This window comes from Coregonus lavaretus (genome assembly GCF_964263955.1).
Source record: "Coregonus lavaretus genome assembly, chromosome: 1".
NCBI classification, from domain to species: Eukaryota; Metazoa; Chordata; class Actinopteri; order Salmoniformes; family Salmonidae; genus Coregonus; species Coregonus lavaretus.
This window is the reverse complement of record NC_139988.1, coordinates 59,722,263-59,737,037: the sequence shown is the minus strand read 5'-3', so window position 1 is coordinate 59,737,037 and position 14,775 is coordinate 59,722,263. Positions and strand designations below refer to the sequence as shown.

The following is a 14,775-nucleotide window of genomic DNA, read 5'->3' as shown; positions in this document are numbered from 1 at the left end:
AAATGGGATTTTTCTTTTGTTTGTTTTTTAATGTTACCACATTTATTTGCATATACACTGAACAAAAATATAAACACAACATGTAAAGTGTTGGTCCTATGTCTCATGAGCTGAAATAAAAGATCCCAGAAATGTTCCATACGCACAAAAATATTATTTCTCTCACATTTTGTGCACACATTTTTTTACATCCCTGTTAGTGAGCATTTCTCCTTTGCCAAATTAATCCATCCACCTGACAGGTGTGGCATATCAAGAAGCTGATTACACAGCATGATCATTACACAGGTGCACCCTGTGCTGGGGTCAATAAAAGGCCACTCTGAAATGTGCTGTTTTGTCACACCACAGAATGCCATAGATGTCTCAAGTTTTGAGGGAGCGTGCAATTGGCATGCTGACTGCAGGAATGTCCACCAGAGCTGTTGCCAGAGAATTGAATGTTAATTTCTCTACCATAAGCTGCCTCCAAGGTCGTTTTAGAGAATTTGGCAGTGCGTCCAACCGGCCTCACAACCGCAGTCCACCTGTAAGGCGTAATGTGTGGGCGAGCGGTTTGTTGATGTCAACGTTGTGAATAGAGTGCCCCATGGTGGCGGTGGGGTTATGGTGTGGGCAAGGATAAGCTACGGACAATGAACACAATTGCATTTTAGCGATGGCAATATGAATGCCCAGAGATACAGTGACAAGATCCTGTGGCCCATTGTTGTGCAATTCATCTGCTGCCATGTTTAAGCATAATAATGCACGGCCCCAAGTCGCAAGGATCTGTAGACAAATCCTGAAAGCTGAAAATGTCCCAGTTCTTCCGTGGCCTCCATACTCACCATACATGTCACCCATTGAGCATGTTTGGGATGCTCTGGATCTACGTGTACGACAGCATGTTCCATTTCGCCCCAATATCCAGCAACTTCGCACAGTCATTGAAAAGGAGTGGGACAACATTCCACAGGCCACAATCAACAGCCTGATCAACTCTATGCAAAGTGTCACACTGCATGAGGCAAATGGTGGTCACACCAGATACTGACTGGTTTTCTGATCCACGCCCCTACCTTTTTCTTAAGGTATCTGTGACCAACAGCTGCATATGTGTATTCCCAGTCATGTAAAATCCATAGATTAGGGCCTAATGAATTTATTTCAATTGATTGATTTCCTTATATGAACTGTAACTCAGTAAAATCATTGAAATCGTTGAAATTGTTGCATGTTGCATTTATACTTTTGTTCAGTATATATTGACATTTCATTTTAATTAATTTGTTTCTCAATTTAAAAAAGTTGATAAGGAATCCAGCGAGTCCAAAATGAGCAGACAGTCACTTCATTAAAGACATGCTCTGCAACTTTGGTAGTTCATACACTACAAGTGAAAGGTTTGGACACACCTACTCATTCAAGGGTTTTTCTTTATTTTTGCTATTTTTTACATTGTAGAATAATAGTGAAGACATCAAAACTAAGAAATAACACATATGGAATCATGTAGTAAACTAAAAAGTGTTAAACAAATCAAAATATATTTTATATTTGAGATTCTTCAAATATCCACCCTTTGCACACTCTTGGTATTCTCTCAACCAGCTTCATGAGGTAGTCACCTGGAATACATTTCAATTAACAGGTGTGCTTTCTTAAAAGTTAATTTCTGGAATTTCTTTCCTTCTTAATGCGTTTGAGCCAATCAGTTGTGTTGTGACAAGGTAGATATACAGAAGATAGCCCTATTTGGTAAAAGACCAAGTCCATATTATGGCAAGAACAGCTCAAATAAGCAAAGAGAAACTACAGTCCATCATTACTTTAAGACATGAAGGACAGTCAAAAATGTCAAGAACTTTGAACGTTTCTGTAAGTGCAGTCGCAAAAACCATCAAGCTCTATGATGAAACTGGCTCTCATGAGGACCGCCACAGGAATGGAAGACCCAGAGTTATCTCTGCTGCAGAGGATAAGTTCTTTAGAGTTACCAGCCTTAGAAATTGCAGCCCAAATAAATACTTCATAGAGTTCAAGTACACATCTCAAAATCAACTATTCAGAGGGGAGGTACTGTGTGAATCAGGCCTTAATGGTCAAATTGCTGCAAAGAAACCACTACTAATGAACACCAATGAGAACAAGAGACCTGCTTGGGCCCAGTAACACAAGCAATGGACATTAGATTGGTGGAAATGTGTCCTTTGGTCTGGAGTCCAAATTTTAGATTTTTGGTTTCAACCGTCGTGTCTTTGTGAGACGCGGAGTGGGTGAATGGATGATCTTGATGACAGCTTTGCACACTCTTGGCATCCTCTCAACCAGCTTCACCTGGAATGCTTTTCCAACAGTCTTGAAGGACTTCCCACATATGCTGAGCACTTGTTGGCTGCTTTTCCTTCACTCTGATGTCCAACTCATCCCAAACCATCTCAATTGGGTTGAGGTCGGGGGGTTGTGGAGGCCAGGTCATCTGATGCAGCACTCCATTACTCTCCTTCTTGGTAAAATAGCCCTTAAACAGCCTGGAGGTGTGTTGGGTCATTGTCCTTTTGAAAAACAAATGATAGTCCCACTAAGCCCAAACCAGATTGGATAGCGTATCGCTGCACCAGCAAAGCACCCCCACCACATAACACCTCCTCCTCCATGCTTAAGGTGGGAAATACACATGCAGAGATCATCCGTTCACCCACACCACGTCTCACAAAGACTCCAGACCAAAGGACACATTTCCACCGGTCTAATGTCCATTGATCATGTTTCTTGGCCCAAGAAGGTCTCTTCTTATTATTGGTGTCCTTTTGTAGTGGTTTCTTTGCAGCAATTCGACCATGAAGGCCTGATTCACACAGTCCCCTCTGAACAGTTGATGTTGAGATGTGTCTGTGACTTGAACTCTGTGAAGCATTTATTTGGGATGCAATTTCTGAGGCTGGTAACTCTAATGAACTTATCCTCTGCAGCTGAGGTAACACTGAGTCTTCCATTCCTGTGGCGGTCCTCATGAGAGCCAGTTTCATCATAGCGCTTGATGGTTTTTGCGACTGCACTTTAAGAAACTTTCAAAGTTCTTCAAATATTCTGCGTTGACTGACCTTCATGTCTTAAAGTAATGATGGACTGTCATTTCTCTTTGCTTATTTGAGCTGTTCTTGCCATAATATGGACTTGGTCTTTTACCAAATAGGGCTGCATTCTGTATACTACTCTAGTTTGAAAGCGGCTGTTTTTCTGCAAGCTGTGCTGCGCCATTTTCCCTACATTTTCCCCCACGTGGACCAGCCCCCTAGCAATTAGAGTTCTAGCCAATGAGCTTCAGCCCCTCGCCATTTGAGTGACAGCTAGAAAGATGTACACACAGCAGAGCGAGAGAGAGAGCAATGGCGTGGTGCACATATCTACACATATGTAATAATAATAATAATAATAATAATAATAATAATAATATGCCATTTAGCAGACGCTTTTATCCAAAGCGACTTACAGTCATGCGTGCATACATTTTTTTTTGTGTATGGGTTGTCCCGGGGATCGAACCCACTACCTTGGCGTTACAAGCGCCGTGCTCTATCAGCTGAGCTACATATGTGACGTAGTACGCAATTTTCAGGGACCACTTTTTGCTTGTGAGCGCTACTTTCACAACTACTGGCTAAAAAGAATACAAAAGTACTAGAGAATATTTTTAAGAAGGATTATTAGTTTTATGACATCTTCTACAGGAAAGCCAGAAATACTATTTTGACATTTTCTGGTAAAATATTTGTTGTATTTAATGTACAGTGTTTTGCTATTTAGCTCAGCAAACACCAGTAAAACAGCACTATGGTAAAAAAGAGCTACAGTATGCACAGGCCTCTGTTCCAGTCTAGCATGAATACACCTTCAACTGACCAATTGGCTGAATCAGATGTGTTGGTCTGGAACAAAAGCCTGCACACCCTGTAGCTCTCCTGGACCAGGGTTGAAAAACACTGGCCAATGGGGACACAAGCACAGAACTAATGAGCCAATCAGAGCAGCTGACCCTTGACCTCTCACCTGTAGGGTCAGAAAGGTGTGTGAGAAGGGTTCCATCCGAACGAGGAAGGACGACACGATGATGGCCGAAGAATAGTGGGTACAGTAGTGACACCTCACTGCCAGGTCACCTAGAATAGCCAAAATACACAGCCATGAACCACCAATACAACACACAATGCATCCTGTAATGAACTATGAGAAAATCACGTGATTTGACACTGTATTGCTTCAGATTTTAGGCCTCACGTTAAATATCAGTGATGTTAGAACTGTGGGCAGTGTAATGTGAAATTAGAGTGTTGAGCTGTTGCAGTAGAGGTACTGTGCCAGTCAAAGGTTTGGACACACCTACTCATTCAAGGGTTTTTCTTTATTTTTACTATTTTCTACATTGTAGAATAATAATGAAGACATCAAAACTATGAAATATCATGTAGTAACCAAAAAAGTGTTAAACAAATCAAAATATATTTTATATTTGAGATTCTTCAAATAACCACCCTTTGCCTTGATGACAGCTTTGCACACTCTTGGCATTCTCTCAACCAGCTTCACTTGGAATGCTTTTCCAACAGTCTTGAAGGAGTTCCCACATATGCTTAGCGCTTGTTGGCTGCTTTTCCTTCATTCTGCGGTCCGACTCATCCCAAACCATCTCACTTGGGATGAGGTCGGGGGGTTGTGGAGGCCAGGTCATCTGATGCAGCACTCCATCACTCTCCTTCTTGGTAAAATAGCACTTACACAGCCTGGAGGTGTGTTGGGTCATTGTCCTGTTGAAAAACAAATGATAGTCCCACTAAGCGCAAACCAGATGGGATGGCGTATCGCTGCAGAATGCTGCGGTAGCCATGCTGGTTAAGTGTGCCTTGAATTCTAAATAAATCACAGACAGTGTCACCAGCAAAGCACCCCCACACCATAACACCTCCTCCTCCGTACTTTACGGTGGGAACTACACATGCGGAGATCATCCGTTCACCCACACCGCGTCTCACAAAGACACGGCGGTTGGAACCAAAAATCTCCAATTTGGACTATAGACCAAAGGACAAATTTCCACCGGTCTAAGTCCATTGCTCGTGTTTCTTGGCCCAAGCAGGTCTCTTCTTCTTATTGGTGTCCTTTAGTAGTAGTTTCTTTGCAGCAATTCGACCATGAAGGCCTGATTCACACAGTCCCATCTGAACAGTTGATGTTGAGATGTGTCTGTTACTTGAACTCTGTGAAGCATTTATTTTGGATGCAATTTCTGAGGCTGATAACTCTAATGAACTTATCCTCTGCAGCAGAGATACCTCTGGGTCTTCCATTCCTGTGGTGGTCCTCATGAGAGCCAGTTTCATCATAGCGCTTGATGGTTTTTGCGACTGTACTTGAAGAAACGTTCAAAGTTCTTGAAATGTTCCGTATTGACTGACCTTCATGTCTTAAAGTAATGATGGACTGTCATTTCTCTTTCCTTATTTTAGCTGTTCTTGCCATGGACTTGGTCTTTTACCAAATAGGGCTATCTTCTGTATACCCCCCCTACCTTACCTAACACAACCGATTGGCTCAAACGCATTAAGAAGGAAACAAATTCCACAAATTAACTTTTAAGAAGGCACAACTGTTAATTGAAATGCATTCCAGGTGACTACCCCATGAAGCTGGTTGAGAGAATGCCAAGAGTGTGCAAAGCTGACATCAAGGCAATTTATTGCTATTTGAAGAATCTCAAATCTCAAATATATTTTGATTTGTTTTGTCACGATTTCCTCCGAATCTGCCTCCCCTCCTTGTTCGGGCAGGCTTCGGTGTTCGACGTCACCGGCCTTCTAGCCACTGTTGCTCCATATCTCATCATTCCATTTGTCTTGTCTTGTCAATTACACACACCTGTTTCATAATCCCCTCATTAGTACATGTTTAAGTGTTCCCTCTGCCATCTTGTCCTTGTGGGTGATTGTTCATTGTGAGGATTAGCAGCTCGGTTGAGCTTAGTATTTTGTATTGCCGGGGTATTTTCCCCGTGTGCATGTTTGTTCCAGTGCGCCTGTTTTGCGCACTGGACTGGTTACGTTGGATTATGGAATAAACTCTGCATACTGTGATTTACCCTTCTGCGCCTGACTCCTTCAAATCACGCATCACAGAATCACCCACCTGCTATGGAGTCAGCAGTAGAGGAGCACATGCCTGGAGTACTGGCATGGGTCCGGGAGCATTCAACAATGCTAGCCAGCTTGGGAGAAGTGATGGATCGGGTTCTCCAGGTCGTCCAACGCCTGGAGAGGAGAGGACCCGATGTGTCGAGACCAGCTGGGCAACCGGAACCAGTCACCCACACCACAGCACCCAGAGGGATCCATATATCCCGACCACGGGAGTTCGACGGGACAGCTGCTCTCTGCCAGGGATTCCTCCTCCAACTGGAGCTCTACTTCTCCAGCATCAGACCGGCCCCATCGGAGTGGGAGAAGGTGTCCGCCCTCGTCTCTTGCCTCTCTGGGAAAGCCCTCGAGTGGGCCAACCCGGTCTGGAACAAAGGAGGAGCCGTGTTGGACAACTACGGGGAGTTTGATCGCCTCTTTCGGGCTGTCTTCGATCATCCGCCCGAATGTCGAGAGGCAGGCGAGTGGCTGGTCCACCTGAGGCAGGGGACGAGGACTGCACAGGACTTCGCCTTGGAGTTTTGGACTCTAGCAGCTGGGTCCGGGCGGAATGAGCGGGCCCTTATCGACCACTTCCGGTGCCATCTGCAGGAGGACGTCCGAAGTGAACTAGCCCGTCGGGACACCATGTTGTCCTTCACGCAACTGGTGGACATGGCCATCCGTTTGGACTACCTGATGGTGGCCCGAGGACGTCCTGGAGGGGGTCTGCCAGTTCCAACCCTGGCCGACTCGGATCACGAGCTGATGGAGCTGGGTGGAGTCGCGATCCGAGACAGCGGAGGACCTTAGCACCAGTGTCACTCTGGTGGCACGAAGGGACATTACACCGCACGATGTCGTCAGCGTTCTTTTGGGTCTGGAGGCGGCAGGCAGGGAACACTCGCATCACATCTCTGTTGAAGGGTGGGCCGTCCCGGCTCCGCTGGTCTGCTGAGGCTGACAGGGCCTTCAGTAACCTGAGGGGTCTGTTCACCTCAGCCCTGGTACTGGCCCACCCCGATCCATCACTACCGTTCGTAGTGGAGGTGGATGCGTCCGAGGTAGGGATAGGCGCTGTCCTATCTCAACGGTCGGGCACGCCACACAAGCTCCACCCCTGTGCCTTCTTCTCTAAGAAGCTCAGCCCGGCGGAGCAGAACTACAACGTTGGTGATCGGGAGCTGTTGGCTGTTGTCCGAGCACTGACCGTGTGGAGGCATTGGCTCGAAGGGGCGAAACACCCTTTCCTCGTCTGGACGGACCACCATAACCTGGAGTACATCCGGGCAGCGAGGAGGCTGAATCCTCGCCAGGCCAGGTGGGCCCTTTTCTTCACCCAGTTTGATTTCACACTATCATACATCCCGTGAAGGCAGATGCATTGTCACAGCTGTATGACACAGAGGAGAGGCCCAGAGACAACACCCCCATACTCCCAGCCTCCTGCATTGTGGCGCCGGTAGTATGGGTGATGGACGCGGATATAGAGCAGGCGTTACACATAGAGCCATCTCCACCTCAGTGTCCAGCTGGGCTGCAGTACGTGCCTGCTCTTATCCGTGACCGTCTGATCTACTGCGCACACACGTCACCCTCCTCTGGTCACCCAGGTATCGGTCGTACAGTGCGCTGCCTGACCGGAAAGTACTGGTGGCCTACCTTGGCTAAGGACGTGAGGGTGTATGTCTCCTCCTGCTCGGTGTGCGCCCAGAGTAAAGCACCTAGGCACCTCCCAGCGGGTAAGTTACAACCTTTACCAGTTCCACCTCGACCATGGTCTCACCTGAGTGTTGATTTCCTTACCGATCTTCCCCTCTCCCAAGGTAACACCACCATCCTGGTCGTTGTGGATCGCTTTTCCAAGGCCTGCCGCCTCCTTCCTCTGCCTGGTCTCCCCATGGCCCTGCAAACTGCGGAGGCCCTGTTTACACACGTCTTCCGCCACTACGGGGTACCAGAGGATATAGTGTCTGACCGAGGTCCCCAGTTCACATCCAAGGTCTGGAAGGCGTTCATGGAACGTATGGGGGTCTCGGTCAGCCTGACCTCTGGTTTTCACCCCGAGTCTAATGGGCAGGTGGAACGGGTAAATCAGGATGTGGGTAGGTTCCTGCCAGGACCGGCCGGGGGAGTGGTCGATGTTCTTGCCATGGGCCGAATATTTCCAGAACTCTCTCCGTCACTCCTTCACTAACCTAACGCCATTCCAATGTGTTTTAGGTTACCAATTGGTTCTAGCACTGTGGCATCAGAGCCAAACCGAGGCTCCTGTGGTGGATGACTGGTTTCGGTCATGCTGTCCACGTCCAACTCCAACGCGCCGTGCGTCGTCAGAAGGCCAACGCTGACCGCCACCGCAGTGAGGCCCCGGTCTTCATACCGGGTGATCGGGTCTGGCTCTCGACCCAGAATCTGCCCCTCTGCCTGCCCTGCCGGAAGCTGAGCCCGCAGTTTGTGGGGCCGTTCAAAGTCCTGAGGAGAATCAACGAGGTTACCTAAAGGTTATTACTCCCCCATGATTACCATATTAACCCCTCGTTTCATGTGTCTTTCCTCAGGTCGGTGGTAGCTGGTCCGCTCCAGGAGTCTGAGGTGCGGGAGGTCCCTCCGCCTCCTCTGGACATCGAGGGGGCCCCGGCGTACTCCGTCCGTTCCATCCTGGATTCGAGGCGTCGGGTGGGGGGCCTTCAGTACCTCGTGGAGTGGGAGGGGTACGGTCCGGAGGAACGCATATCCTTGATCCCTCCCTGTTGCGGGATTTCCACCGTCGCTATCCGGCTCGCCCTGCTCCGCGTCCTCCTGGCCGTCCCCTAGGCTGGAGTCGGCGCGCTGGGGGGGTACTGTCACGACTTCCTCCGAAGCTGCCTCCCCTCATTGTTCGGGCAGGCTTCGCCGTTCGTCGTCACCGGCCTTCTAGCCACTGCCGCTCCATATCTCATCATTCCATTTGTCTTGTCTTGTCAATTACACACACCTGGTTCATATTCCCCTCATTAGTACGTGTTTAAGTGTTCCCACTGCCCCCTTGTCCTTGAGGGTGTTCATTGTGAGGATTAGTAGCTCGGTTGAGCTCAGTATTTTGTATTGCTGAGGTATTTTCCCCGTGTGCATGTTTGTTCCAGTGCGCCTGTTTTGCGCACTGGACTGGTTACGCTGGATTACGGAATAAACTCTGTATACTGTGATTTACCCTCCTGCGCCTGACTCCTTCAAATCACGCATCACATGTTTAACACTTTTTTGGTTACTACATGATTCCATATGTGTTATTTCATAGTTTTGATGTCTTCACTACTTTTCTACAATGAAAAAAAATTAGTAAAAATAAAGAAAAACCTTTGAATGAGTAGATGTGTCCAAACCTTTGACTGGTAGTGTATGTATTAGTACAACATCAGCACATGGTCTGGTACACTACCTTCACTATTTTCCACTTCATTAAATCTCTGAATAAACATGTCTCTCCTCTTCTCTGTCTGGGCTCCCATTGGTTTGGACAGGTCACGAAACGTCGCCGGTTTGGTCAGATCCAGGGTCTAGCAATAAATAGTATATGACATGTAAATATGCAATCAATAATATAACAATTCACCCTTCGCTAAGCCCTGCCCCCTTGGTTACTGTTGCAACCTCGGTCAAAGTTTTCCCAGGAAGCCCAATAGCCTTTTCAAACCACTGGAGAAAACCCCTCACAATGATATTAAACTGTGTTTTTAATACACAATGAAATTAAACAGACTATCCCATGCTAATCAGGAACCTCTCGAGTATGTTGTGGTTAACTATCATTATAATTGCTTCACAGGAACCTGGTAAAATAAAGTTTGTAGTGTGGTTAGCCACTGGATGGCTCTGAATGCACGATCAGCTGAGCATGCAGTCAAAGCGAATTAACACTTTTGGAGCCAACTAGTGCTCTCAAATCGTGTCCTCCTGATGTCGACAGCATAACTACCATAAAGAGCCAGGTCATTCCACGAATAGAGTGCCATTCATGTCCTTCAGAAATTCCAATAGCAGTGGGTTTTCATTAAAAAAAATGTTTTCTCTGAAAATCCCCTTATTGGCATGTCCCACGTCATGTTTGTCCAACTTCTAGGAAGATTTAACCCCAAGATTTTCCTATGTTTTGCCATCATTGTAAAGCCCTAGTTATGTTTTTGTTTTGGGAAAGTAACTTCTGAAGATTTTTACTTATTTAAAGATGCACTATGCAGAAATCACTCCGCCATTTCCTGGTTGCTTAAATTAGAATATTTAGCCTAATTTCAGTTTGTGACAAAACAAGCAAGTGTAGAAAATTATTGTACCATCTAAACCGCTGTGAAATATATTTTCCATAACCCAAAATATTGTATTTTCAGCTGTTTGAAGCTGGTGTACCAAACTGAAAGTAAAAGATGCACAAACAAAACTTAAGAATGGGAAGCATAGAAATAGCACACATAGAACAGTTCTATCACTTCTTAGACTTCCTTTCAATGTGAATGATAGAATTTGGTCGGGTCGCCCAGAAAGTTACATATTGCAGCTTTAATGTGAATTGTGATTCATTTACATTTGTACCTCAGGTTTAAGGTCAACCCTGTAACGTGAACTGAACTCCCGATTTAATATGGTAAAACTAGAATTTTGTACATCATTTTCTCAAAAGAAACATCTAATAGTCAAATCATAGTGTAGAAGCAGGTAAGCTGCTTTTCTGGTGTTTTGTGGTGGAAGACTGAGTGTGTCGGAGCATAACACGTCAACCCTGTTACCCATAGATCGATAGGCTAGAAATGTTTTAACAAGTTCACATTTTTGGTTAAGCTTGCATTCAATTGCCCCTCCCTGCTGCACAAAACAAGCTTCCATTCCTCCTGTCACAAGGGGGAATGGCTGATGTAAGATGAAATTGTCAACCCTGTTACGGTCAACCCAGTCACTTAAATTGACACTTTTATAGTGATTTTTCTTAATTGAACTTCTTGAGATGGGAAATCATGCTTTTTATTAAGTTGAACATGTGCTCTTTATGACATAATTAGGTTAAATAAGTAGTTATTTTTGACAAAATTTGAATTACACAGCCCATATTCCTGGAATGACACAGCCAGTATTATTACAGATAAGAGACAGACAGAGACAGAGATGGACACAGACAGACAGACAGACAGACAGACAGTATTAGTCCTCACCTCCGACTTGTAGTCAGCTAGGACCCAGGGGAAGACGGGGTACTGCATGAGGTCACTGTAGGTTCTACCAGCCAGAGTGTTCAGATGCATCAGGTAATCAAAATTACTAATCTCCCCACGCTGTCAGAGTAAAAGAACACAAACAAACACATACTGTTTTTAGATAATACTGCACTGTCAGAGATTACACACACATGCATGATATATCATGTCGATAATACTGGAAGATGTTAAGAACATCAAAATATGATGTGTTTGCCACAATGTTCATAATAAATACAAACTTTTGTCAGTCATAGAAAAACAACTGAAGTTGTTTTCTCATTAGATCACCATCAATGATGTCAAACAGTACAGTACCTGCCATTTCACCTGAGCAGTCTTCTCCATCACTGGAGTCTTCCTGAACAACACAACAACAACAGAACATCAGATATCAGAATATCAACTGTCAACCGCATTAAGCCACATCCAACAGTTGACATAGGCTACTCAACATGCTCATGTTAGTCATGACATACCTAGACCTATATTTTTTTGACTTTACTTACCTAGGCTACAATATACAAGCATACGCAGAGGGTCTTTTAAAGGTAGGGAAAGAGCAGAAAAGTATGTTTTGGGGTTCATATGTTAAGCATTTGGTTACAAACATAGCCTTTGAGAGATTTTAATTATTTAACGTTTATTTAACCAGGTTACCCCATTGTCCCTTTGAAATATATGAAAGGTATTTTTGTATTTATTTTCTGATTTATGAATGAAAATATTCTGCTCTACTAATTTGGAACTCTGTCAGTCAGTGACATCACAGGGAGCTGTTCTGATTGTGCTTATTTAGCAACCAGACGTGGAATGTTGTGCTTCTGAGGGTGGGTGGCACCAACATGGTTTAAATTAATCTTATATTAGACCTAATCTAGACTTTGTAAATCTAGGTTTATAATTAATCAGAGATGTGTTGCACCACTTAATTAATCTAAGGTTAAATCACTAAATTATGATTAGTGACACGTGTCAAAATGGATTCACCATAGCAATATGTTCTAATTCTATTTCTATGGAAACAAACTAGCACTGGTCATTGCTAGCTAGCTAGCAAAGTGTTTTCACATTGGGTTAAATTATTAAATGAATTGTACTTTTTTGTCAAATTAGTTAGCTGGCTAGTTAAGTTTTACAAACGTAATAAGCCACAGGAGCTAAAATAGTTAATCACACCGAAAATACAGCACATACAGTGGCATTTGATTAATTTAAACCTCCTCCAGTGGCAGTTTAGATTTAATCCCTAAACTAAATTTAAATTTGATTTTAAAACAATGGAGCAACAAGATTACATTTAATCTTGGTAAAAGTAAAAATTAAACTCATATTAGAGGAATTTAACTAGGATTAATTTAAAACTATGTTTAATGTTTGGTGCAACAATATTTATAGATAAACTTGATTTAACCCAGTTTAAGAGTTAATCCATGTTGGTGCAGCCCACCCTGAGAGTTATAAACTTCAAACTTCAGAGCAGAGCAGTGGTGAGCGGGGAGAGGAGAGTTTGTATGTGAGAGATACAGTGGCTTGCAAAAGTACTCACCCCCCCTCGTCATTTTTTCCTATTTTGTTGCCTTACAACCTGGAATTAAAATTGATTTTGGGGGGGGTTGTATCATTTGATTTACACAACATACCTACCACTTTGAAGATAATATTTTTTTTAGTGAAACAAACAACAAAATAAGACAAAAAAAACTGCTCCAGCTCTTTCAAGTTGGATGGGTTCCGCTGCTGTACAACAATCTTTAAGTCATACCACAGATTCTCAATTGGATTGAGGTCTGGGCTTTGACTAGGCTATTCCAAAACATTTAAATGTTTCCCCTTAAACCACTCAAGTGTTGCTTTAGCAGTATGCTTAGGGTCATTGTCCTGCTGGAAGGTGAACCTTTTTTTTTTTTTTTTTTTTTTTTTCACCTTTATTTAACCAGGTAAGCCAGTTGAGAACAGGTTCTCATTTACAACTGCGACCTGGCCAAGACAAAGCAAAGTAGTGCAACAAAAACAACACAGAGTTACATATGGGGTAAAAAAAAAACATAAAGTCAGACATACAACAGAAAATATATATACAGTGTGTGCAAATGTAGCAAGTTATGGAGGTAAGGCAATAAATAGGCTATAGTGCAGAATAATTACAATAGTATTAACACTGGAATGCTAGATGTGCAAGAGATTATGTGCAAATAGAGATACTGGACTGCAAAAGAGCAAATTAAATAACAATATAGGGATGAGGTAGTTGGGTGGGCTAATTTCAGATGGGCTGTGTACAGGTGCAGTGATCGGTAAGGTGCTCTGACAACTGATGCTTAAAGTTATTGAGGGAGATAAGAGTCTCCAGCTTCAGAGATTTTTGCAATTCGTTCCAGTCATTGGCAGCAGAGAACTGGAAGGAATGGCGGCCAAAGGAGGTGTTGGCTTTGGGAATGACCAGTGAGATATACCTGCTGGAGCGCAGACTACGGGTGGGTGCTGCTATGGTGACCAATGAGCTAAGATAAGGCGGGGATTTGCCTAGCAGTGATTTATAGATGGCCTGGAGCCAGTGGGTTTGACGACGAACATGTAGTGAGGACCAGCCAACAAGAGCGTACAGGTCACAGTGGTGGGTAGTGTATGGGGCTTTGGAGACAAAACGGATGGCACTGTGATAGACTACATCCAATTTGCTGAGTAGAGTGTTGGAGGCTATTTTATAAATGACATCGCCGAAGTCAAGGATCGGTAGGATAGTCAGTTTTACGAGGGCATGTTTGGCAGCATGAGTGAAGGAGGCTTTGTTGCGAAATAGGAAGCCGATTCTAGATTTAACTTTGGATTGGAGATTCTTTATGTGAGTCTGGAAGTTGAGTTTACAGTCTAACCAGACACCTAGATATTTGTAGTTGTCCACATACTCTAGGTCAGACCCGTCGAGAGTGGTGATTCTAGTCGGGTGGGCGGGTGCTAGCAGCGTTCGATTGAAAAGCATGCATTTAGTTTTACTAGTGTTTAAGAGCAGTTGAAGGCTACTGAAGGATTGTTGTATGGCATTGAAGCTCGTTTGGAGGTTTGTTAACACAGTGTCCAATGAAGGGCCAGATGTATACAAAATGGTGTCGTCTGCGTAGAGGTGGATCTGAGAGTCACCAGCAGCAAGAGCGACATCATTGATATACACGGAGAAAAGTGTCGGCCCAAGAATTGAACCCTGTGGCACCCCCATAGAGACTGCCATAGGTCCAGACAACAGGCCCTCCGATTTGACACACTGAACTCTATCTGAGAAGTAGTTGGTGAACCAGGCGAGGCAGTCATTTGAGAAACCAAGGCTATTTAGTCTGCCAATAAGAATGCGGTGGTTGACAGAGTCGAAAGCCTTGGCCAGGTCGATGAAGACGGCTGCACAG

At 44.5% G+C, this 14,775-nt stretch overlaps 1 protein-coding gene across 1 annotated transcript in view; it reads right to left on the bottom strand.

Moving 5' to 3' along the window:
* Positions 1-14,775, bottom strand: part of wdfy4 (WDFY family member 4) — a 157,554-nt gene that overhangs the window by 32,106 nt on the left and 110,673 nt on the right. The window contains exons 48-51 of the mRNA XM_084157490.1: positions 11,693-11,735; positions 11,333-11,452; positions 9,571-9,688; positions 4,033-4,142 (exon numbers count right to left, since the gene is read on the bottom strand). Of these exons, the coding sequence (XP_084013616.1) occupies positions 4,033-4,142; positions 9,571-9,688; positions 11,333-11,452; positions 11,693-11,735 (391 nt within the window). The remainder of the gene's footprint in view (positions 1-4,032; positions 4,143-9,570; positions 9,689-11,332; positions 11,453-11,692; positions 11,736-14,775) is intronic.